This window comes from Brienomyrus brachyistius, chromosome 7, assembly GCF_023856365.1.
Source record: "Brienomyrus brachyistius isolate T26 chromosome 7, BBRACH_0.4, whole genome shotgun sequence".
In the NCBI taxonomy this organism is placed as follows: Eukaryota; Metazoa; Chordata; class Actinopteri; order Osteoglossiformes; family Mormyridae; genus Brienomyrus; species Brienomyrus brachyistius.
Window position 1 is genome coordinate 22,065,724 of NC_064539.1, and position 26,198 is coordinate 22,091,921.

General features: G+C 51.3%; 1 protein-coding gene across 2 annotated transcripts in view; it reads left to right on the forward strand.

Moving 5' to 3' along the window:
• Window positions 1-2,766: 2,766 nt before the first annotated feature.
• tnksa (tankyrase, TRF1-interacting ankyrin-related ADP-ribose polymerase a) overlaps window positions 2,767-26,198 on the forward strand; it is a 34,951-nt gene continuing 11,519 nt past the window's right edge. For both annotated transcript variants that reach the window (XM_049020251.1, XM_049020252.1), the window contains exons 1-5: window positions 2,767-3,265; window positions 4,866-5,090; window positions 11,074-11,169; window positions 21,240-21,276; window positions 22,086-22,161. In XM_049020251.1, the coding sequence (XP_048876208.1) occupies window positions 2,833-3,265; window positions 4,866-5,090; window positions 11,074-11,169; window positions 21,240-21,276; window positions 22,086-22,161 (867 nt within the window). In that variant the 5' untranslated portion in view covers window positions 2,767-2,832. The remainder of the gene's footprint in view (window positions 3,266-4,865; window positions 5,091-11,073; window positions 11,170-21,239; window positions 21,277-22,085; window positions 22,162-26,198) is intronic.

Here is a 26,198-nt window from a genome sequence, read left to right on the forward strand (position 1 = left end):
TCGGGTAGAAAACTGGAAAACAAGTGTAACAACTAGGCTCATCGAATTGTATCTAATGCTCGGATAAGGTCATAATCGACGCTCTGATTCATCCGAGCGATATGAAGGGCTCCCAATGAACTGCTGCTGGTTTCTCTCTGTCTGAGTGACCTGTCACAGATAGAAAGAAGACAGGGGTAAAGTGACCTTCAGCAGTGAGGGTGTCACCCTGTATGTCTGAAACACTCACATTTAGTTGAGATTCACATGTTCTGCCATTAGCTGATTCAACAACAATATATCCACAGAAGCTCAGGTTCAATGTCAGTTCAAAGGTGCAACTGCAGGGATCCTGGGAAGCTGCTCACAGGGAAATGTAAGTGATCGCTACATCCCCCTTGGGCTGCTTCCATCGTAATGAAAGTATAAATAAATCGCAGGTGCCATTTCATAATACCAGCATTGCTTTTGCCTTTTATTTCTCTATAATGTGTATCCTGCGACCAGTCATCCCTCCCCCCAGTATGATGAAAATGGTTGGATATCCAGAGGGCAAATTGAAAGAGCACAACATGAGTAATATCTGCAGAGGAGGATAACAGAGAAGAGTAAGAAAAGCTGGAATTTCAAAATGTGTTTTTAATTAAGGGAGGCAATCACCTAATTATGCATGCAAAGCTAGCACATGTGTGTCTTCCATGTGCGGTTTCCATGGTAACTGAGCCAGGCATGCCAAGGAGCGCCTTGACATCCTGCCCCTCTTTGAGCTGAAACCATGCGGAGAAGCAGTTAAAGGGAGCCTCTGTTTGGTGTTTTCACTGATCCACCACCTTGGGGAGTCAGTGGTACCACCGAGGAACACACACACACACATGCATACAACATATCTGTGAATTACTTGCCATGACAGTGCAGTGATTTTTACACGGAGAGTGCCTTGAGTTCTTCTTGTAGTTTGACTGCAAAGTGTGAGAATGTGTTACTGGTGCATGTACAGTGCCAGTCAAAAAGTTTGGACACATCTACTCATAGAAAGGCTTATTTGTACTATTCTCAACATTTTAGAATAATTATAAAGGCATCAAAACTATAAAATAACATATATGGCAAACGAATGGCCTACACATGTGTTAAATGTAAAAATGAAAATACAAAGCAAAGAGGGGAGTTAATGTTTGTGAACCAAAAAAAAAAGTTTCTGTCTCCTTGAGAATGATGATCAGTTCCTTTGAAGAAATAAACTTATCCAGAGGAAATGAATTCCAGGGCTCTGATTCATCACATGAGAAGTCAGAAAATTCCCACGGTGATATTGCAGCTCCAACAGGCCACAACCTTGTCACTCGTGTCCCATTTCAACATGTTCTGATGGACTGAGTCCCAAAGCAAAGGGGCAGCAGTGTACCCCACAAGGTGGAAAACAGCCTAACCACATAAATCACCATGGCTACACCAGGGCCTGCCAATTGGTACAAGGCCACTTAAAGGCATATTTATGCAGGTTTAAATCTAGGCTCAGGCTACAGTGATCTAAATAGTGTATAACAAATATACCTTTGATACAGCTACACAATCACAAGCAGGATAGCAACTGGAGCACACTTTGCTAAATCATGATGGATTAACACAGTGCTTTGCAACTGGAACAGCTTGTTCAGATCCCACATGTGTGACTTCCTAACAGAGAAGTACTAATCTTCTATATTTATTTGGGGGGATGCGTTGACTTTCATCACCGACTGTGGAGGTATGTGAAAGATGAGGGCACATAGTGTGGAGCAGAAAACAGTGGTGGGTGAGGCCAGAGGAATGTAGTGGAGCCTCTTAAGATTGACTACTGTTGGCCTGCCTGGTCAGCTGCAATTGGCTGTCTGTCAGCCATCCCTCCTGCCTCACTATGCTTAACGAGCCCTGAAGTCTGGTCTCATTATGGAGTCCACACACCAGCAGCCATTCGCAATGCATAACTTCCCTCAGACCCACCTCCCTGTGAGAGTGTGTCCCACCGCCATTGCGTGTGCCAGCCGACCTTCAAGCACGCTTGACGATGAGAAATTGATTGGCACACCCTCTAAAGAGACAGGTGCGTGAAAAAGGATGATCTCAGCAAAATTCTGCTGATAAATAAATTGATTCTTTGCCAGACATATGTTGCTGTGGACAGGACTGACCAGTAAGCAATAACAATAAACAATGAAAGATAAGGGTGTCTGTGATGAGGTGATTTACTGTGTCACCTAGCCTTACTAGACAAATAGTGCTGAAACCACAAACAGCTCCAAGGGAGGGGGCAATGACACAGCAAAACATAAGGCTCACAGCACAGATCGTGTGTAACACCTGAATAAACCCTTACTATTTTTTTAATTATTATTTATTCTTCTGAAAGAGATTTGTGTGTGATACAGTAGTAGACAGAGATAGGCAAAACTCTTTGGTCATTCTGTATGCTCGACAGCATGATTAAGTTGTTCTGGAAAACGTTACTGGGATTGCAGGTCGAGGTTCCCTCCTATAACGCACACAGATGTTCGCGGAGTCCATATAGCAACCCTACAAAAAGTTTTAGCAGACATCGAGTATCCATTTGATAGTCCGCATTCATAATGTCATGAGATTTTCTCTCAGCCAAATTATCTTAAGGTCAAACACGTGGTTCTTAGTCACTGGCACCGTATGTTTTAAAATGAATTCACAAACATAATCTTAACATTTTATTTTCCCGGACGAATTGTTAGCAAATGCAGGTGGCAGCATAGTGCCTGTAGAGAAGTCGAAGAAGAAGACCGGAAGCACGACCATTTTCCCGGAAGCCAGTAGAGCTGTTTTGTTGCCAGAGGGATTGTTGTGAAAATGGCGGCGTCTCGTCGCTCGTCTCAGCAGCAACAGCAACAGACTCTGTCGTCTCCTCCTCGGAGCGCCTCCCTCTCGCTCACCCCTCCGGGCTCTCCTCCGGGACCTGTGGGTGCAGCGATCTTGGCTCCTGCGGGCGCCGAGCAAGACGGCGGCGGGGATTCAGAGGTAGCCCCGGCCTCCCCGGACCTGCCCGCCCCGGGCCTCAGCGGCAGCGGTAGCAGCGGTTCCAGTGGCTCAAGCTCCACCGCGAGCGGCGGCTCGAGCCCGGACTCAGGCGGCTCGAGCCCGGGGGGCGGCGGCGCTTTCCGGGAGCTCTTCGAGGCCTGCCGCAATGGGGACGTGTCCCGGGTGAAGCGGCTCGTGGACTCGGTGAATGTGAACGCCAAGGACATGGCCGGCCGCAAGTCCACCCCGCTGCACTTCGCCGCAGGTCTGCACCGCGCTCCGCCGTCGGGGGGTACGGGGGCCTGGTGGTTGCAGCGATGGCTGCAGGTTAGCTGGGTGGGTAACCGTGTTTACGGAGTGAGGGCGCCTCGCCTGAAAATACTGTTATGGTTCTTATTATTAATTTAAACTGGGATCGAACCGCGTTATTTTATTCCTTTGCTATTATGTTTTACATTTGTTTGTTTGTTTTGGAACCGGTGAACTAATATTAGAAACGGCTCTCCGTTTCTTTTTACAGCACGAAATAACACAGAAATACCATAACGCAAAACACTGGGTAAAATAACGCGAAATGACTCTCCCCGTCTGTCAAAGACATAACGGCGTTTCTGTAAAATATGACAGATTAAATCGCCTAGGCGCCATAGTTTAGGAGTAACTGGGTCCGCATTTTTCCGTATTTACTGTAGTTTAACAGTGTTACACGGGCCCGGTGCATAATGGCTATGTGCAGCTTTATACAATCATGCCATGCAACGATATAAAACACACATGGCTCGGTCCGGTAATGGTACTGTGCAGTTCTTAAAACTTCAGCTATAGTACAGCTGTGTGTCGTGCTAGTGTATTTCGACAGTTGTGTTCTCCGTTTGTACTTAATGTGTTTTAAATATATATTTCGGGTATGTATGAAATAAAGACATTACTGTTGTCACTGAACTACACCAGGAGGATTATGCGAAATCACGGCAACATGGTCTCTTTTGGTAAAGGTTTAGACATACGACCCGTGAACTGAGAACAGACACAAACAGACTCGACGAATCTCAAACTGCTTTAAAACTACTGCATTGGGATGAAATGCAAAGAGATTTCGGAAGTTTCAACAGAAGCTCTTCTTGTGTGATTGATGTTTTTGGCACGTTAATTGCGGATTCGAATTATAAATTTGGCTGGATTCCTGCTGGAAAGTTACTACTCAAAGGACAAGATAGTGAAACCCAGTTGTGGTTATCTGGATGTGTTGAGACATTTCTCTCCACAGGGACTAGGCTATACGCATAAATAATATACATGTAAATATATACATAGGAATGTTCTGATAATGTATATCGGGACTGGAATTTGGTGAATTAATGTTCCCTGACTGTTCATATTAAGCAGGAGAATTTATTGTGTTTTTAGAAGGCAGTGCAAACGTGCTTTGGTATGAATATTTGAACAGGATGTCTTAAAAGCCCTTATGCACTTCAGAACGTCTATGAGGCCGTAAAAGAACCATATTTAGCCAGCTGTATATAACATAAACACATTTGGCTCTGAGCCGAAGGAGTTTTCCCTGTGAACATCATGTAGTCCTCTTGGGGTTATGGTGGCTTGGGAATGCTGAAATCAATCTGCCAAAAATTGCTAACTTTGGCAACCCATATCAGTTCGGGAATAAAGGATTATTAACACTTTAAGGAACTAGTTTTTGGTAGATGTGTGGCTGTTTTTTAAATCAAGATGATGTTTGTTGTGTGGTCTGTGATGATAAAATAGGGGTAGTGATGGGCGAACCTATTGTCTTCTTCTGGTAAAGCCTGCTGCTTTGTGTTTGCTTTCTGAAGTCACCATTTGCCTCTTGGTCCCTGATCCTCCAGGTTTTGGCAGGAAGGACGTGGTGGAACACCTCCTGCAGACAGGCGCCAATGTGCATGCCCGCGATGATGGCGGGCTGATCCCGCTGCACAATGCCTGCTCGTTCGGCCACGCAGAGGTGGTTGGCCTACTGCTGTGCCAGGGAGCAGACCCAAATGCCCGCGACAACTGGAACTACACGCCCCTGCATGAGGCCGCAATCAAAGGCAAAATCGACGTGTGCATTGGTAAGAGCTTCCCCTGGAAACGCAGCCCTGCCCATGGTTCCATGTCACACAGGATGCCCCATGCATTTATTTCATTCTGCGTCCTTCATTGAGTCTTTTAGCATCAGTGCACTTTACATCACTGTTTCCCAGGAGCCTAGCATGTCGACAAGATTTGGCGCTTTGTGGCAGTAGTGTGGAATAAGCCATCAGAGATACCTATTGCAGCTGTGGTTTAATCGAATACATTTTAATCTGCATTTGACTGAAGCGTAATGCTCGCTCTACTGATGATGATGATGATACATTTCATTTATATAGTGCTTCTCAGGATCACAAAGACGCTTACATAGAATAAAGTAAACACAATAAAGCATATTATGGGTAAGAAACATTATAGGCTTGAGCAAATAAAAATGTTTTTAAGTTGTGTTTGAAATCTGAGACAGAGACAGATAGATGAATGACAGATAGACGACAGTTGGACAACTACCATTGCAGTAAAATGATGCATCCCCTTTTCCCAGGGCTCTGAAGGGATTTTCTATATTTATATACAGTGCTGTGCAAAGTCTTAGGCAGGCTAAGAAAATGTAGCGTTTAAATGATCCTTATGTTTGTGTAACAAATATATGTCTGTAAAAGTGCGTTAGCTTGGCCATTTCAAAACCTCTGCTAAAGTCGGCCCTCTATTCACAGCCGTCCAATACACCCACGTATTTTTTGACTCGATCACGAGCGCACCTAGTTTGGGTAATCAATGAGTTACTTCACTTACTAAGTTTATTAATTACTTAACCTCATGGTGAAATTTAACAAATACATGGAGTGGCTGAGGCGTACCTAAGCAAAGGTTTGGGAACTGAGGCAGTGCTCTTCTAGCCATCCAACAAGGATCCAACTATATTTTTGGAAAACAGAAGAATCTCTTATTTATTCTTTGTTTTGCGCTTAATTTGCCTTTGCCTAATGTTAAATTGTGCTGTCATTTGAGCAGATATACAGCTTTAAACCTTTTCTTTCACTGCCTAAGAATTTTGTATGGTACTGTGTGTGCATGTGTGTGTATGTGTATATACTATATGTTATGTATGTATAACTAATGAAACAAATTGCCTAATCATTGGTGTCAGAACAGACTAAACGTATCTGTGACTTGTCCTTATGTGTGGTAATGAATGCTGCTTTCTTGGCGTACCTCTGTATTTTTTTGTCGTCAGCCTGCATTTAAGGCGTTAGCAGAGGGGGAATGTGAGTGGCTCGTCTTACGGCTGCACCATCGGCATGGTGACTGACCTTCCCTATGTGCCCCTTTTCTGTCTTTGCGCTTTATCTCATGTAATTACCCAGAAATTCAAATCTGTTCTGGAACCATCTCTATTCCTGAGGAATGAGGTTCTGCCATGAAAATAATTGAATTATTGTCCCTCAAGAGTGTCTGCGGTTGTGACAGTCTAGTCTGGTTCCTTTATGATTTACGCAAACGCTGTTTTACAGTATTTGATTTGTTTTTAGCCCGTCCACCGCAGTTTACATTCCGGAATGCTCCGTATGATGCAGTGCCTTAATACAGCAGTGAGTCGCAGCGCCTGTGGCCAGCACAAGGGGTCTGCATCGCATAGCTTAGCTTTATCTAAAACCAGAATGGGGGTATCGATTAGTGGGGGGCTATGAACAATTTCTGAAGCATAATTATTTTTTAATCTCTGAGGAACCTTAAGGAAAGTGGACGATAAATCTCTAGAGTGTACACTATGAGAGAAAATGAGCTTCCCGTCAAACACACCAGAGAAGGCATATTTTGGCCCCTTAAAATGGGACGCTTAGCCCACACGCATTATTCATTAGTGTCATGTTGAGTTTGGGTTCGGGGGAGTAACTGGTTAAATGAGTGTCTCTTTGCTTTACATCAGTCTCCGTGTAATTCGACCTGGTCTGTGTCCTCTGTGCCTGCACTCGTCTCCTGCTGCCGTAGGTGGGCTTTACAGCTGCAGGTTGGGATGTCGGTGGCATCCTGTGTTCGCCCGCCGGGGCTGAAATACGCCCACCTGGTAGCTATTCTGACAGGTTCGCCAATGGTTTGCTTAGCAGTGGCCACTGGGCCGTTTTCTCACTGGATTCAGTCTGAATATCGGGGGCGTAATGATGCCCTTCTTTTCATTTCCGCTTCTCCATTGTTGCGTGTTATTTGTTTGTTTGATGTGGGCAAACGCCGCTCCTCCTCTTTAACTGCCACGGGCCGCAGTCCCACTGTGGATGTCCTGCCGCCGCCCCAGCTGTCAGAGGAACCGCTAGGCCCAGTTTCGGCTGCCGACGTCCATGTTCTCCCTAATAAATCACAGAATCGAGCAGCAGGGGAGGGCCACAGAACATAATGAAGGACGACCTCGCTTCGTGCAAGGTGACTGCCCCAGTGCTTCTCTTGGTCCCTCTGAAACCGGTACAGTGCTGTCACAAACACCCCACACAGCTGGCAGCGAATCTGTGATTTTGGAAGCTCTCACTGGATGACATAAAAGACACGGGCCGACCGAAGAACCCTGCGCTCGATCTGACACCCACCTGATCACGGGAAAGGATGTTTTATCAGATTCGCTATGTCCTGTGGTGCCGTTAGAGGGAACGGTGATGACAAATGTCTCTTAGCAACATAGGGTCGCATACTCCAGTGGGGAGTGACGGGAGTGCAGCGCGTACCAGCCGGGAAGGGAGTCCTTTTGGAAGAGAGCGGCCTGTTGGCAGGCAAGGGCTTGGATGTGTAGATGCTCATTTTTCGCTAACCTGGCTGTGCCATTTCTTTCAGCCTTATTGCGTTTATGTGAAGTATATCCAGCACTAGGAGATTAAATTATTATTTTTTTAACCACACTGTGGGGGCTGTTTGGACAGCATTTTGCCATTGTACTGTCTCAGGCGCTTCACTGTGTGGCAGGTCAGGGGCGTTGTGACAGCTGGGTTTTTGTTTACACAACCAGCCTCGGTTTTTTTGGATGGGGTACTGGTATTTCATTGGGGGGGAGGGGGTCGGCTGTAGCTTTAGAAAGGTATGGGTCGCAGTGTCTCCTCCTCTACTACCTTGATCTTATCCTATCTTGCTGAAAAGTCCCCCCCCCCCATTTAAATACAGTTGAAAGAGGCCCAGTGAGTCTCCCCCCATGTCTCCCTCCGTTTGTTTGTTGTTCATGCGGGCCCTTCCTTGCTGATGCTAATGTTCAGTCTCGCTCTTCTCCGTGTTTGCCTGTTTACTCTGCCTGGGGGGCATGGGGGGAGGGGGGCACTGCTTTCTTTGCCCCCCCCCCCCCCCCGCACCCTCCCCCCCCTCTCTCTCTCTTGCTGTTCTCCAATCGTTTTTGCTATGGAATCTGCTTTTCATTGCCCCAAGGGCCCCGTTAACTGTGCTCTGGGTTAACACTTCTTCCATCATTGTCGTATGGTACAGTGTGCTCTTGGCCTGTACCCCACCCTGCTCCCTGCTGCAGCAGCGTGATCTGAATGTATGATGCGGCCGGATCTCAAAACCTTTCGGCGTCTGCCCTGCTGGGGTCACGTCAAACCCCACGCAAATGTGCAACAGCAGTCTCCCTCCAGGACTTTGGACATATAATCCCAGCAGTGTGTGTCTTTGACATGAAGTCAAAGTCAAAAACAAATGAAATGAATTTAACCTACTCCCCATGAAAGCATATAAAAACGGAACAAATCAGAAGTGTGGTGAGTGTTATTGACAACTTAACGGTGAACCATGTGACAGAATATTGGTCAGTGTACCTTACGGTCTCTCCAAGCGGCCTGTCTCCGCGCTCTCAGAACGTCTCCCAGATACTGCTATTTCTTTGCCTATGTCAATTTCTGAGGTTAATGGGGTCATTTAACATTTAAAAAGGGGAGAGTGGGACATGGGGGCCGGCCTTTGCATGCAGTGCCCGGCATACTACAGGTAACTTATTTCCTTCTGAACATGGTCTGGGCGGCTTGGATAAAAGGACCCTCTATACACCCTCTGATTGTTAATGACGTAATAATTAATGCGTAAAACGCAGCGCATGCGGCAGCGGTGGGCACTGTGGCGTGCTGCACTGGTAGGGCAGTGTAGCGTGGCATTATGAGAGTAACCCGTTATCTCCACACCTACTGTACCTGGTGTGGGGGGAGGTGGGAGGTGCGTGTGACCCCTTGGTCACATGGCTGTCCCTCCCTCCCGTATTGTATTTTTCTTGCAGCTCATTCTCAGGCGGACTTAGTCTTCCTCAGGCACAGCCTGACTAACAGGTCTCGCTAGGCCCTGACTCCCGTCCGGTAAAACCATCAAGGTCACCTGCAAGCTGGAAGGGAAAACTGGCCCCTGCTCCTGTCCATGCCCCCCCCCCCCCCCAGGCCGGAGGTTTTAACCCGCTCAGTTACAGTTGGCTGTTTCTGTGGTGTGTTTCTCCCTGGATTGAGCCTTGCTGCTGAAGGAGCACTGTGAAGTCTTAGCGTTCCTCCTGAATGTATTTCACAGGAACGCGGACATGTTCCCTTCGTTTGGGGGATTGGGGGGGGGGGGGGGTGAGATTTTCCTTTTATAGACAAAGGCCACCTGTTCCAAGACAGCAGGAGCTGCTTTGTCAGTAAACGTGTGGCGTTGTGTTTGTGCGTGCCCGAATGTCTCCGTGGGTAAATCCAGTTGGGGGGGGGGGGGTGACGCACACACTCTACCTGTCTGCGTGCTCTCCGACCCCCCCCCCCCCCCCCCCCCCCCCCCCCAGCATCAGTAGCTGTGCTGTTCCTTTGCTTTCTGTCCCAGAATAGTGGCTAATGGGGGTGGGATAGATGAGCAGCCCCCTTCCCTCCCCAGGAGGTTTCTGTCCATTTTCTCTCCTTAATGGCAGTTAACTGCAGTCATTTGCGCTGTATTGTCACTCGGGGGCCCCCCCTGCAGTGCCACCCCCCCCCCCCCCCTTTTCCCACGTGCGGTGCACCTGTGGCCCTGAACAGCCCCCCCCTCCCTCCCAGTGGCTCTTTGGTATTCTGTGCGAGTCCCCGCTTGTCGCCTGCGCTCTGCCTGGTACCAGGCTGCCGACCCGGAGGAGGGGGAGAGGGTGGGCTCAGCACCTGATTTATGGGCAGCTTGTCAGGGGAGCTGCCTGATTTTTAACCCCAGAGTCACTCCTTGGGGAGGGGGGGGGTGCTGTACGTCCACACAAATACAGAGGAAGCAAATGGCTTGTTCCTGCCTGTTAAATCTGAGTATTTTGTGCATCGCTGCACCTTTGTCAGTCTTTACAGGCCTGGCGGTTTAGTGTTTAAGTTTGCTGCTGTGCACGTCGAGATCCCTGGCCCCATAGTGCTGTTGGTAATCTTGGCTCCTCTCTGCCTCGCTGTCACTAGGCTAGCTGTACATTTCACCTGTTTATATGTTTGCTGGAGGGGGGGGGGGCACAGTCTGCCAGGATGGCTGGTGACCACAAGGTGGCGTTGTCAGAGTGCTGTGGAGCGACCCGTGGTATGTTGCTGGTCTGCAGGTGCGCCCCTGCCCCTGCGCACACCGTACCTGTACGTGCCCCCCCTCCCCTTGTCTCTGGCTCTCGCCGCGGTCGCGCCGCTGAATCGCAGAGCAGCTGATTAGGGTGTGAGAAGGAGTGCGGAGAGGGAGAGAGGGAGAGAGGGAAGCTTGGCGCACGAGGAGAAGCACGCAGACAGTTCGGGGACAGTGTGTCGTAGGCGCTGTGTCTCTGAGTCGCTCGCTCGCTTGGTGGGGGCCGGGGGGGGTCCAGGATCGGCCCCTCTCCTGGGGGCTGCAGGGGATGGGAGTCTTTACTATTCTGCTCTCGCATCTGTGATTGAGGTCACGTGGACTAGCCTGCCGTGTCCTGTAGTGTGGCTCTCTGCGTCGCCGTGGCGCCCCCTCCCCGGTGCACCGGTGTGCGATGCACGTGTGCGGCGGCCATGGCGAGGAGCGTGCTGGCGGGCGGTGGTGGCCTGTGCCTGTCCGAGCTCAGCTACTGCCTGTGTTTTCCCTGCACAGTGCTGCTCCAGCATGGCGCCGACCCCAACATCCGCAACACCGATGGCAAGTCGGCCCTGGACCTCGCCGACCCATCTGCCAAGGCTGTCCTCACCGGTGAGTACTGTGCACCCGGACCCCGTTTGTGTGTGTGTGTGTGTGTGTGTGTGTGTGTGTGTGTGTGTGTGTGTGTGTCTCAGTCAGTGTGTGTGTCAGTGTGCACAACTAGGAGTACGTGTCAGTATGTTAGGCTGCATGTCTTCCTGTGTTTACCCTGTCACAGTGCGTGTGCTCCTGTCAGCGGCCTTGTATCTCTCTCTGCTCATATCATTAAGTCTTCCCGCTTTGGAATGCGCTCTCTCTCTCTTGCTCTCTCGCTTGCTCTCTCACTCGCTCGCGCTCCCTCTCTATTATCATTCTGAATTTGCAAATACTTGTGGACCCTTGCTTACGTCTCACTGGTGGCCACATGGAGCCACCAGCATTGTATACCGCGGTAGCGCCCAACCCATGATAGTGTCCATGGTGCTCGCTGTTACTCCAGCAGTTTCCTTGGCACAGGGGCGGAGTTACAGTCACAGTGTGCCAGCTACTCTTCTCTGGCATATACACAGCCATCAGAGAGTGAGTGGTGGCCGGGTCACTCTAGGCTGCCGTCCCGGCACTGAGGGTCACGTCGGGAGGGACCTCATCGCCTCGGAAACGCTTCTCCTGCGGGAGACGTGTTTAGGCAGGATGCATGAGGCTGCTCCCTGCAGCCCAGCGTCTGCGCGGGATCTGCCGCTTCTTGCGCAGAGGTGCAGAGCATATCCGGGGGAGCATATGTAACCGCAGTATAAAGTGCTCTCCCAGGGCGGTGGAGAGGACAGGACAGTGTCTGAGCGTTTGTGTGTGCCGTGTGCATGCATGCTTTCTTCCCAAAACTGGCCCCCACGGCACGATGAGGCCCATACAGATGTGGCTAGGAAGTGCTCAATGTCACCGCGACATGCTGACGGCATCGAGAATTTTAATGAGTCCATCAATGAAATCAGTCCCTAGGTGTTAAACGAAGTTTAGGCTTAAATTGAGAGAGTCTGCTGGACGCAAAAAGGCCTTTAGCCGGGAAGACGGCAACGATAACGGTCCTTGGAGAGACTGTACTCTCTGCTTGAGATTCTGCAGAGTATCCTTCGTGGGTCATGCCCCTACCGCAGAAGGAAAGGGAGGGAAAGACAAGATCAAACTGGGCAATTGGGGCATGCAACAGGATCATCTTGAGTACAGGGTGGCTGCCATGCCGTTTCCCAGCATCCTCTGCCCGCGGTCCTGAGAAGATGCATCTTCAGAAGGCACTGTAGAGGAGAGGCACTGGGGTTTATGTAGCATAGCCCAACGTAACGCAGCATCCCTGGGTGGCTTGCTGTGGCCTGGTGTGATGGTGCTGCCTTGTGGTTCTGGATAATTAAAGAATGGCGCTGTTAACAGAAGCGGTGAAACTTGCCCGTTTCTCACTTTTAGCTATTGAGGGCGGATCGACCCGGCGCTGCTGTTCGGAGCTGCATTTGTGCTGCGAGTTTGTGGGCGATGAGCGCGTCACAGCAGCAGCATGAGAGTATCATCCCGTCGTCTGCAGGGGAGGCCTAACAATTCGGAATCATAAAGTCGCTTCATGGGGCGAGCAATGTAGGTCCTTCACCCCTCCAGCAGCACAGTTTCTCCCATGATTGTTTGGCCGTATGGTTAATGCCGCCGGAGGAGGACCGTTTCACTACAGGCATTTTAATATAGGCTCCTGTAGCACTGCGATCTGAGTATAGTGTTACCAATGCAAGGGTCATGGGACCAAAACCCGGGGCTCTTCCATAAATTGTAAGTTCCGTTCCCTTTATTTTAAGTCACTTTGGGATAAAGGTGTCAGATATTTGAATAAATGTAAACATGGTGCAGTGGCTGTACGGAAGCAGCATCCCTCTCTTTGCACTGGCTGTGCAGTGTGATCGTACCCACTGCGTCACGCGGCTCCGCCTCTCAAGCAGGAGGCAACAGCCGTGCTCCCTGCGGACATCTGTCACTTACCCTGGACCGACTCCACCGCCACGCTGCCCCTGAAAAGAAATGGGCTTTCTGGTGTGGAAAAGTGGTGGAGTTGCGCGAGATGCTAACGGCACTGAGAGCGAGCGGGCAGGCGGGTGGGTGGGAGTGGGGGAGGCAGGAAAGAAGTCAGACCCGGCGCCGCAGAAAGCGGTATTTACAGATGAGCCGGCTTCACAGCCCCCTGCACTAATCAGCGGGGATGGCTTCTGTCACGTCTCCGTAATTCTTGGTTAGACGGCCGCTTTGCGCCACCGGGCTCAGACAGGCCGCTCTGTGCTGAGAGCAAGCAGCCGGCAACGTGAGGTATGAATGGATCATCGGCGGCAGTGGAGCTGATGAATGGTGATCGATAGCAAGCCTGCCTCCTAAATGGAGTTTTACCTGTAATTTATCTGAGAGAGACATGCAGCCGTGTCGAGTGGCTGTGAATATGGAGTTCTGAAGGTAATCTGAAGTGCATTTTCGAATGCGCAATCTCACAATCTCACAATCCCACGTGTTTTTTTTTTTTTTTTTTGTCTGACTGTGGCCGTACTCTTCACCCATCCTGACACTGATAGTTTTTGCAGATGAGGCTCACGGCGGCTGAATCAGGACCCAAACGGGCGCTTCTCCAGCTCCCTGCGTCACCAGCACTAATTAAATAAAAGGAAGGCAGAATCAAAGGGGTATGTGTGTGTGGTTTTAGGGCCAGTCTCACCTCTGGTTTTTTTTCGCGTGGTGCATTTCAGCTGGCCAAGGTGGGTGTCTGATTCCGCTCCTAAAATACTATGACGATCAGTGTCCTGTTGTTTGTATCACTGCCAGATCCAAAGATGGAGTGCGTCAGCCTTGGGGGGGGTGGGGGGGGGATGATCAACACTCTCCGAATTCGTCGTTAGTAGAGTCAGGGCCTGATCCCCACCCTCGGCGAAGCAGAACCTCAAACCTGCGTCGCTGAATCGATGTCTATTCTGTCACAGCAGCTTGGGGTTGTGACAGTGGCGTGATGGTGTCCAGCCAGAAGAGGAGATGTATCTTTCTGCCTGCTCGTTCTGTAAATGGGACGCCGTCGGTACCTCCTGTTGCTTCAAGGTGAAAATGTGAGCTCGCATAAATCTGCATAGACGCCTCTTGGTAGGCCACCGAAACGCGTTTCTGCGTCGCCCCTTCTGCCGTCTCCACGGCTGGGTGACCACCAGCTTGCCCCCCTCCTCCACTCCAGGCCGTGGCAGTTCTTGATGTTGATGGTCGGTCGTCTCTGCACCCCTGCCTGGCCAAACACACCTGAAGTTCTCGGGGATTAATCACCAGCAGGAGGAGATGAATAAACATGAACGGGGGGTGGGGGTGGAACTGATTGCAGTGACAGGCAGCTGGTCTGCCCATCTCTGTGATGGGCAGTAACCTGAGAAAGCATTTTCTGGAAAATACGGTGGCTTTTTTTGCCCTTCTTATGGTTACTGTTGTGTGCTGCGTTAAATTAATTGTTTAGGCGGAATCCACAGGAAGGAGATAATGTGAAAAGAACATCTGTAATGTCTCTCTAGTTAATGTGGACGATCCGTCTTTTAATCACCATGGGAACCGCTGGCGCTCTGCTCGGGCCTGCTCCTGTTCGCAGATTGGCGATCGGTGAGCGCTGGTTACCCTTCAACATCGTAGGCGGTGTGCTGTGGCGGGATTAATCTCTGTCCCCGTGAACAAAACAGCAGCCACTGTTTTTAATTTTAGCTTTGGGGGTGGGGGGTAACCATGGAGTGGGGGCGGGGCAGGGATTTGTGGGTGTTTTGTCAGTTTGAAAGTTGTGGTGCTAAAAGGTGGTAGGTGTCGCCATTAGGCCTGTAGGAAAGGGGATAAATCTCGCTGGCAGCAGATAATGAAGGGGAAGAGGCTGCTAGCGGCTGGGAGCCGTTGATTATGCGGCCTGTTCCATACTCCGTTCCCTCGAGATTTAAAACCGTCGTCTCTAACGAAGTTCGACCTCCTTGCCCCAGGCTTTTCTTTTAGGGGAAGGAATATCTCTGCAGCCACTCATTCATCTTAAATGGGTTCTGCCAGCTGGTGGTGAGCATCTCCAGTTAGCATGAGGCCGCCAATCGGTTTGGCAGCACGTCGTCTTTCCCGGGAGCTCGTGAAGTGAGGCTATTTGAGCCTGGGGAAAGGGCTTTTCCACTGCTTTTCTGGCTGTACAAATTGCTTAAAAGCAACGGTGATGATGTATGGAGCTGAGAGAGTTAAAAGTAAACAAAAAAAGCTAACTGGATTAGCCTAGCCTGCTCTGGATCAGTCATGAGGTCCTGGGACATGCCTGAGATGCATGAGGCCACCTCTCTCGGTGTGCAGCCAGTGCGAGGTTGTGTGTACTCTGCTCATCTCTCCCGGTCCCCCGTGCAGTGCCGGGCCCCTCTGTGGCTCACAGCTGTCCCACGTCTGCCGTTTTAATGACCAGGAGGCTACCTGCTAGCTTCGCCCTTGTACAAGGTTTCAGGGTTATAGCTGTTAATCAGCAGCATTGGCGCTTTCTGTTGACTGGCTAATGCTGTGATCTTTTCTAACCACCATGTCATGCTGTCCCTCCTCCTCAGAGAAGCAGACACCGCATGCGCTTCAGATTTTCTCTGCTTCATCTCGCCCTGACCTCAGGATGTAAATGCCATTGATCGGACACTGGGCAGCCTGTGTCAGCTTCTAAAAATGACCCCCCCCCCCCCCCCCCCAGGCCATTATATGGGCAGAGCTGACGTTGGAGCTTGTCAAATGCTTGTGCACTCTCCTGGGTCTGGATATTGACCGTGTCGAGACGAGCTCCTGCTTGGGTCATTGGGTCATGTGGTGCGTGGTTGCAGAAGGGGGCATGGAGCTCCCAGGTCGTGACGTGCTGGCGGTTGGGACCGTTTAAGCAAACGTTTCAACACTGACTTCATCTCCGTAGGTGTGGAGGTCTGTGGAGGGCATTTGGAAGGTGATGATGGACTGATGATTGGAACCTGTAATCAGCCTACATTTCCCATAAACACTTGCCATCCTCTTAGGTATCGATCACCACTAAATGTCGGATCCCATAAAAGCAGAACAACAGAGCAGCCCCTGATCGATTTGTTACTTTCTCCTGTGTCCCGTGAGTCTGGACGTGGTGGTGTGGGGTGGGGCACAAAGTGGCGATGGAACCTTGTGCTCTGCTGAAGCTCCGCAACTTCTGCCCCTTGATCTGTGTGAGCCTGCAGTGGATCCTTCAGCCCGTGTGAATCCTGTCCCAGAGTCTGTCAGGCACTGGATGATTAATTCATCCCTGTGAGCGCTGCTGTTTTTCCGAGGCTCTGAGCTTGTCGTTTACCTCTCGCGGAGTTGCTGCTTCCATTATCAGAAGGTATATTTATCTGGAAGGATGAGCTTCCTACCTGTGCTGGCACTCTACCTGTCCCCTTCCTGCCCTGCCAGGCTCCTGGTCGTGTGGGGAGACGTGCCTTAGGCGCCCGTTATCTCCCCCTCTAATCGCACGGAGTGATGTTTGTGTTGCTGTTTTTAATATGCACCACTCTAGGGCTCAGTTATACTGTGTGTTAAATGAAGCGGGGAGAGCAGGCCGGGTGTCTTTCGAGGGCCTCATCTCGTCCTTAGGATCAGTGAGCCAGTGTCATTATCGAGGGCTTGCGATCCGATTCAGGTTTGCAAGCCCAGGCTCATTATGGAGGAGTAACATCCAGGCTAAAGGGCGAGCCATTCCGACAGTTTTGCTCAGCCTTAAAGCAGGAGTGATCACATGACCTTGAGACCCAGAGCAATGGACACACGGGCCATGGCATGACCTTGTGACCATGAGCTGCAGGAACAGCCGCCCCCCTGAGCCCTTTGGCCTCTCTAGACCCTCGTTAAGACTCCTTGCTTATAGCCACCCTGAATGCGCTAATTGGGAACTGCATCAATTGATTTCCATTCCTGCTGTTCTGTGGATGGACCCACTAATGTGTGGCGTCAGCTTCTCACAGCGCTGGTTAGGGACACACGCCTGTTTGTGCTGTGTGTGGTCTTTTTGGATATTTGGCTTGATAGCGATATTCCCTGTGATATTCCCTGTTCCTTCCTGGACCCCTGGGCTGTGTTCTGCTTTGCTCTGTTTTGTCTGCCTTCTGCTCCTCTCTTCTGAGTGTTATGGTCTGCTCCTGGTACCATATGGGTACTGAGTGGCTTACCCTCGAGGCCAGTTGGATTCCCTCTGCTCCGAAGGCACCATGGGAGGGAACTTGCGCCCTTCTGCCTGCCGGGATTCTGGCTCTTGGTTTGGAGGTTTGGGAGGTTCTTTGGGGGCTCCTCAATTTCTCAGAACTCCTGGTAAGGAAAACACTGTGCTTCTCTCTCACCACCCAGCGCCAACCAAGCGGGTTCCTTGGGTTTTAATTCCTACCTGATGAACATGGTCTATTGCAGCATCAGATGTTGTGGGAAAATAGTTGCCAGGGGCCTTTCGGGTCACAGTGTCACCCGCTGTTCCGTAGCCTATTCTTTGATGGAATCTGCCACCATCCTTCATCTCCATTATAACCTGAATGGCTTAAAACTTGCCACCTGTTTGTGTGAACGACTGTCTGTATGGTTTATTATGTGCCCCCTCCCCCCGCCGTCTTGCCTGTCCAAATTCCTGTGTGACCAGTCCTAGGGCCATTAGACCGAGTTCCCCAGTTTTAACCCGACGTCGTATTAGCGCTGTGCTCAGGGAAACAGGCCGTGTCTCCACACGAGGCCCGTTCTGCTGATAAAGCACTCCACGGGCATCAATAACGGGAGTTTGCAGAGAGAAGGCAATCTTAGGCAACATTAACTTCAATTAATTACCTTCATCGTTAGTATTCCACTGCCGCCGCTGCACGCACAGAAGGCGGATTGCTTTTCCGGACGGCGGCCCCTCTGCTCCTCAGTGTGCTGTCTCACACCAGCTTGACTACCACCTCCCGTCTCCCCCCTTTGGCTTTGGGGCTCCAGCACTCCTGCCCTTGGGTAGCACTCGGTGCTACTTGGGCGTTTGCTTCAGTGCCATGGTGCGAGAAGCTGGCCTCTGTTTCTTGGTGAAACTTTGTGAAACTTGGACCTTCACGGTGCCAGCATGCCCGTTATGTCTGTCTGCCCTTACCTGTTACACATAGAGGTCACCTTCTATAAGTACTATACTAGCAGGGTGCTCGTGTGTTTTAGCAATGGGGCTTTATGTGGCCCATGGGAGTTTAACTTGAACAAAAATGCTCTGAGGGCTAAATGAAAAATGGTTGGTTTAGAGAAATAACAAATCAGATTGTTGAGGATGTGGGTTCAAGCAACTAGAGGAGGCAGGACCAAAACATTCGATTGCTCCTGCATTTCTTGTCAGTGTTGTTGTCTGGTAAAAGGACTTGTGGGTGTGCAGCTAGACAGGAAAGGGTGGCTGGAGCTGGTAATTTACAGTCGTGACTGAAGTGCCCGTGAATGGCTTTCTGCAAAGAAAAATTTGAATAGCTCTCTGCTCCCATGTTGGTTTAGTGTTTTGAAAGAGATGAATCCTCTTCTCCTGTTTCTTGTTGATAAATGACCACTCCCTGAGCAGGCCTGTGCCAATGAAAAGATGCATTATGCATGTCACCCCCGCATCTCCTGTTCACAGTCTTGTTCACAGCCGCCCCATTGACCTCAGCTGGTTCCATATACCAGAGGTTACTGCGACTTTTTCTTGGTCGCACACCGCGGACATGCCTGCGCTTCGCTGATTTGGTCGGTAAACCGCAGTGCAGGCCTGTGAGGAGAGCTCGGAGTTTAGCCGCGTTTCTCCTTTGCGGATCGCAGTGAGCCTTCCGGTGCCGTGCCTGCCCCCTAGTGGTAATGTTCGGTACTGCCTGTTGTCCAGCACTTGTATCTGCATTTGTTTTCCTTAAACAAAGGGTTCCTCACAGTTGGAGAATGTAAGCCGTGCCTTTCTTCATAACCGCCCTCGTCTCCTTCGCTTTGGCCGGCTTTTCCCGAGACCCTCCGGCATACCGGGCTTTACCGCGGCCCCTGCTGCTCTGTGGATCAGCATGGCCCTCCAGCTGCTGCCGGCTTCCTCATTCCCTGTGGTGTGTTGTTGAGGTATTAGCTGATGTGTACTGCGCTCCTTAAATAGCTCCTTTGGATGACTGTCAGGATTTCGCAGCTAAGTGCAGTGTTGGTACCGATGTTCTCACTCCTCTCTTTCTCTGTATCTGGCCCAGATACTCACTCACTCCTTTTTTTTTTTTTTAAAGCCCTGCTCCCACACGTTAGCACAGTCCACAGCCGGCCATCAGGGTGACACCAGCCGTGTGGAAGCAGCTTGTTGCTCCCTGTTTTGTCGGTGTTGAGGCCGGAAGGCCACGCCGGGTGCTCCTGTGTCACACCTGCTGGTCCGCCAGCCATCTGGACCTTGGCGGGCAGGGCTGGGGTCCGTCTGAGCCCTCGCTGACATCCGCTCAAAGACGGGGGCTGTGAGAGGAAGGTGGGGCAGGGCTGTTTGGCGGTCCTGGGGTTGGAACCCAAACCTCAGGGCCCCTCGTGCTTCAAACACTTGGTTTACCTTTAACTTTTGCTTAGATGCTTGGACTGTGTGCTTGTTGATGGCCTCGCTGAGCTCCTTAATCGGCTCATTAAAGTTCACCTCTGAAGGGAGTATGAGCCACAGCAGCTTATGCGACAGAAATGCCCGCTGGCTAAATGGTGACCATGCCGAGTAAAGGAAGCTGTCCTTGAAAGCGCCCCAACCCTCCTCCCCCCCCGGGGCACATGCTTATTAAACATGCACACTTTGCATCAGCAGGAGGTTCTGATGGATGAGACTGTGTGTGTGTGTGTACCAGGTGGCTGCTCGAGGTTTGGGAGGGGGTGGGGGGTGGCATCTATTTAAATGCATTTGGAGAGGTGCATGATGGAAGTCCATCCTGGTCCCTGTTAGCCCCGACTCCATGACTTGCAGGTCATGTCCCCTGTCACGACAGTGTTGGGAATGTCTGACGCCTTTCGGAACACTTGAGTGCTGACACTGTCCTGCCTGTGCTCCTGGCAGGTCAGGGTCCTGGAGGGGAGGGTGGAGCCGGCAGGTGCTAATGGCTGCCCCTGTCCAGCCTCGCCCTGTGCATGACTGGCCTACGCCATACCTCAGGGCGGCTGGCGATGATGATGTGCCCTTCCGGTTTGTGTTTACTCCCCCCACCCGCACCGCCCCTCTGCAGTCTGACTGTCACATAATCAAACACGCAGTCTATATATAATCCAAGCCCCGTGGAGGCTGACATTTACAGGAGCTGGAGCTCGAGGCAACGTTTAGACACAGGTGCCCCCCCCCCCGCCAGCTTGGGTCGTTACGGCTGCTCGCTGGGAATCAGGTGTGCTGGGGGAGGGACAGTCGTCCGTCTGCAGGGCCAGCATCAGTGGTGCCGGATCCCTGCATCCTGAACAGGAAACAAAGCATTCACGAGCACAGCCCTGCCTGTGTGTTTGTTTGTGGGTGACGCCCCCCACTTTCTCTGGGTCCTGACGTGGGGGGGGGGGGGGGGAGTGGGAGCTGAGTAACTCCTCCCCCCACCATGTTGTTCCTCTCTAGTAGTTAGCAGGAGGGGTTGGGGGGGGGGGGCGCAAACGGCGGGGTTGGCTGACATCTAAATATTTATTATTTATTTCTGCCTTCTGTTATGGCGGCAGCAGCTCCTCCCATGCAAATATTTCTAAATGGGTGGGGAGCGAGGGTAGGTGGGGGGGGGGGGGGAGATTAGGGCTGCGGGTGGCGGCGCAACGGACAGCCAACCCTGATGGATAGACAATTAATCTGAAGGCCGGACGCGGACCTGCGTCTCTGCCACGTTCTCGTCGCAAGCCGCCGCAACACGTCATACCGCCATCACCTGGAGGGATGGGAGGGAGCGGGAGAGCGAGCGAGAGAGGAGAGAGAGAGCGAGAGAAGCAGATAGGCAGGCAGTCTTCGTCCGCGTGTGCGTGCTTGCGTGAGCGTGCGTGCATGTGTGCGTGCGTGTGTGTGTGTGTGTGTGTGTGTGTGTGTGCGCGTGGTCTCTCTGGCGTCTCTAATACCAGCCTCCTGCTGCCGTGTGTCCCCCTCACACGGCCCCTTTCTGACACCATGATTTTCTGCAATCACTTAGGTGAATACAAGAAGGACGAACTCCTGGAAGCAGCAAGGTGAGTACAGTCTGCTGTCTGCCCCCTCCCACTCCGCCCCACCCCCCACCTCTTTGTCCGTCCTCCCACTCCGCCCCACCCCCTTCCCATAGACAGGATCTGTGAATGACTTTCCCTGTGTGCTGTGTTGGTGTCTCCTGTTGGATGCTGATTGGCTGCTCGCTTGCTCTATGCTGCCGATGGTTTGGGGGGGGGGGGTCACTGCTGTGCTCTTTGTCATGCTGGGGGTGGGGAGCCTGCGCTGTATCTTTGACAATGCCTGACTTGGAGGTGGTGGCTGGAGGTGGACTATTAACAAGAACCCCACCCCACCCCCCCCCCCCTCCCTCCCCACACGTGCTGCTGGTGGGAGTCCTTTCATCACCATGGTGATGGGGTGGGTTTACCCCGATTGGCTGGCTGGAATGAGGGTTTTTGGCCACTGGCGAGGGTGACTCACTGGCCCGGTGTTCACTGGCTCCCGCCCCCGTGCGCTCTGCATTGCAGCTGGGCCTTCCTGAGCCAGCGGGGACCCTAATCTAGGCCTCTAACAGGATTGGGGCGTCTCTTTCTCGTTCTGTCAGCGGAACCAGCAACCGGGGCCATAAGCCACAGGCTGGCTGCCACGGCAACATGGTCGTTTAGAGCAGAGAGCTGTGAGCGGAGAGGCTGGCTTTGGAAGGGAGCCCCACCCCACCAACCCACCCCGCACACATGGCCTGTCAGGCTCTCTCTCAGCCTCACCTACCTGCATCCTGTTACTCCTCAGCTGGGGGCCCAGGCCACTCTCCCTCAGCACCTGCTATTAATGCATTCTGTCCCCCCCCCAGGAGCGGTAACGAGGAAAAGCTCATGGCCCTGCTCACCCCCCTGAATGTAAACTGCCATGCCAGCGATGGCCGAAAGGTAAGACGCAGCTCCTTCTTTCCTGGGTCCCATCCAAGCTCTGCCCCCCCCCCCCCCCACCCCATTGCAGCTTGTCTCCCATGTCCCGCATCTAACCTCAAAATCCTTTTTATTTATGAATTTTCTTGCTGCTCTGGGTCTGGAGGGCCCCTGGTAGTTTCGGCTGATGCCCAGTTAGGCCCCGTGGCCTTGAGATTGGTGTTGACATCATCAGTGGCGTTAATGACCCTGGTTATTTGCACAAAGTGGCTCGTTCCTGTACCTCCAGCCTGCGGTGTCAAAGGCGGCCTGTCCGCCTCGCCATCGCTGAATGGTTTTGCTCCATCTGACCACCCTGTAATTTTAAATTTGGCTCCGTTTTTAGGTTTGTTTATGAGTTGCGGTGGCCAGTAGAGGGTTGTTTGTTGTCCGGCATTGTGTTCGGGTAACTGAGCAGGGCTGAGAGTTTTCTGATGCCCGGCTGTGAGCTAGCAGGGTGGCACCCAGTGCTGTGCCATGGCCGGGGGCCATGCTGGGTCCAGGCGGTCAGCCAGTATCACCATGTGCTTCTGTGCGCTCCTCGCCTTGTGTTGGACAGTGTCTGCTGAATGCGGCCCCTCCAGTCTCCTGTAGCTCTGCCAGTGAGCCGGTTTCCTGCAGCCGAAATGCTTTAAAACAGAATGTTTGCAATGATAAGTCATCAAAAGCCTTAGTGTAGAGTGTATCTTTCCTGCACTACCTGCCTGAGATTGTCCTTTTATAGTCTTCACTGCCAGCAGCTGGATCGGCACCTGCTGAATGTTCCTGCCAGCAAAGCCGTCACCTGACGTCCCTTGAGGGCCTGACACATACTGCTACCCTGGGAAATATGTCTGGTGGCTGTGAAACACGTCTTGGTGCTCGTGGTGTCTAAGGCTACGTCCATACTGCTACATTTTCATTGAAAAATGCAGACATTGGTCTGCGTTTCCGCTTTTCGTCCACACTACCTCTCAGTTTTCTGTTTACAAAAATGGAGACTTTTGAACACACTCTTCACAGACATACTTCTTACTGTGTTTCAGCATTGCAGTGTGGATGAGAGAAAACAGAGACTTAACGCAGACTCCATGAGTACCCTAATTGGTCTCTGCTCATTTTGTAGCCCTTCCCTCATTTGATCCAGCTACTTACGACCTCTCATTGGTCTGATTGGTCACCTGGTCACCCCTAACAGACGTAAACTGTAGGCATGGGTAATACCTCTGCTTTTCTTTTCCATATCATTCGATGAACAAGGTTGGTATTCCATCCAAAGCCAAGGTTGACGTGGAGGGAAACGGAGGCCTCATTGTTATATTTCCATGCTATGGCTGCACAAATATTTGGCTTTAGAATCGTGATCCTCTATAAAAAAAAATAAAAAATAAATAAAAATTGTCATTCTTGTAAATGTTTATTGCACTCATTAAACTGCAAAAGGAAACACAACAAAATGCGACTGCGCTGAACATATGATTGATCCAGGAGCGACATATCAACTTCTGACAACAGAAAGGAAATGCTCAATTGGCCATTAGGGTGATCGAAACGTCGAACGTTCCTGTATCAGAAGTGCCAGTCAGGTACTTTGTTGCTACTTTGGGGTGGAGCTTGAAATGCAGAAGTCCAGAGATCAGGATAGCATAAAGAAATGGAAAAGGACGCCTTTCTTGAAGTACCAAAAGTACGGTACCTGGTACGCTGGAAAAGTGCTCTTTAAAGAGAGTGCAGAATTGCGTGATGCTTGAGTCTCTGGGGAAAAGTAGGAGTGCTTAGTTTGATCCAGCTGATGTAGTACAATGCCGCAGAACCGTTGTAATTTAGATATTTTGGTCACTTAGAGGTGTAAATTAAGATTGCGTTTTACGATTAATCGTGCAGCCCTACAGTATACAGCTAAATGCTCGTGTCAGGCAGTACGACTGCTACACTTTTGCGCTAAAAGAAGCTAATATACGGGCTACTTGTTTTCGTCAATGCTCACATGCTCAATGTAGGCTATTAGCTACGTCAACATTTTTGCTCATTTCAGTGTGGAGGCCCTGTAAACGCCTGTGTGGATGGTGATCGTTTTCGTTTGAAAACTTGGCTCTCGATAACGTAGCAGTGGACGTAGCCTAAGTCGTTTGCGGTATGACAAGTGGTTCCTGGTCCTCAGCGCCCATTGCTGTCCTGTGCTGCTGTGGGCCACTCCACAACTAGGGGGCGAGCAACAGTCCCTAACATCTACTCTCTGGTGTCTGGACTCGCCTGTTTTGGGTCGTTTTGGATAACTGAGGAGGAGTGAACCTCGACGTCTGCTGTACTGGTCCGTGAGTCCAGTCCGTGCAAGTTAGGGACGAACCCCCGCCATGCTCTTCGTGTGCTGTGAGCATCGTTTCTGTGGCAGTGACGCTAGCCGCAAGGCACTGTTGCCAGAGCAACCTGTAGAGCTCTGTCAAAGACCTATTCAGGGCGTGTGGGGGTGTGTGGAGAGCCTGATGAATTGCAGTGTATGCAGCAGGCAGTTGCCATCCCCCGGATGCACTTGTGCTGTGGCTGTGTGACTCCTTTCACGTGACCCAGGTCAGCGCCTTGGCGTCCCACGGCCCTGGGTATGATCAGCCCTGTCCTCGGGCCTGTCAGCCTTCCTGCCTTAATGGACATTACAGTCTCCCTCATTTGTGTTTCATAGCAAGATCTCTCCGCTGCCAGAGGCACGGTCAGGCCTTTCGGGGGTGTGGCAGCTGCGGATCCGGGAGTGTGTTCATTATGTAGTTCTTTGGAAGGAGACGTGTTTAAAGTGCGGAATGCAGATAAAACCGGTTCACAGGTATGATGTCAGGAGGTATGGCCTGGGCATCTGGGAGTGGGGTCTCTGTTCACATATATGCGCATGACTCTGTGAACAGCAGCGATGGCGTGATTGTCTTTTCTACCTACTAGTTATAGGAAGATTGGCCGCCATGGCAACAGATGACAGCCAGTAATCACTCTGTTGGCATGGTTACAGTTCCAGAAAGAGGACAGAAGGGGAGACAGGCAATGGATAGAATATTATGGGCCCCGTGAACCATGTCTGGACCTTGTCTTTTATCTCCTGGCTCTGGGGTATTGCTTTGTTTATAGCATGAATCCCACCTACTGCCTTAGTTCCTTTGCATTTCCCATCATGCCATGAGGCTGTTTATGGCATCTGCGCTGTGCAGTTTTCATTTGGGGTTCTATGGCCCAGAAAGGCGCTGATGGTGTGACAGCATGGAGCTGCTTCACCTCACTGCACTGTGTGTAGTATGATGAGGCTTTCAGCACGTTGGGGTCTGACTTAACCCAGTGCTGCGTCCAGGTTCATCATGTCTTTCTGCTCTGTGTTCAGCTCCTACAGCCTCCCATGTCCCTGCATGAAGTCCCTCTCAGCGCCCGCCCATGGTACCAAACTTCAGGGGTTGGCGGAATGGCCCCCATTTCGCCAGTTCATCCACCCCACCCTTATTTCATTTTAGTCACGGTGTTAAGGTGGCTGTCAGCTTATAGACATCGTAGAATTAAAATGCCACGCAATTATTAGGTGGGATACATGGTTGGGTCACAGGTCGAGAGCTAGTCCACAAACACCTCACAGGTCCCAGAGGGGGGCACCTTGCCCAGGACCTCTCGCACTCCCTCCAGTACTGACAGATTGGGGGGCGGAGCCTGTCCATGACAGCATTTGCGGGCTTGTTTCCATGGTGACACAAGCTTAATTCATTGGCCATTTGACGCCCTTTTCAGACAGACACCTCCCATCCTGGAGGGGCGGGTGGAGATTCTCCACGTGGCTTTTTGTGGTGTGAAGTCCAGTAATGACAGTAATGATGAGCTGCTCATCCTATGGGAAGACGTGAGTGCTGTTGAGTTGTGGGTTGGGGGAGTGTGGTTTTGGGGCCCCCCCCACCCCCTTCTCATCATGGTTCTGCCACCCCCTCCCCCCCTTTACGCATCAGGCCCCTTAGAGGGAAGCAGGCTGATTTTCTGAATGATGCACACCCTGAGTAAAATGGATTAAAGCTGTAGGTGTT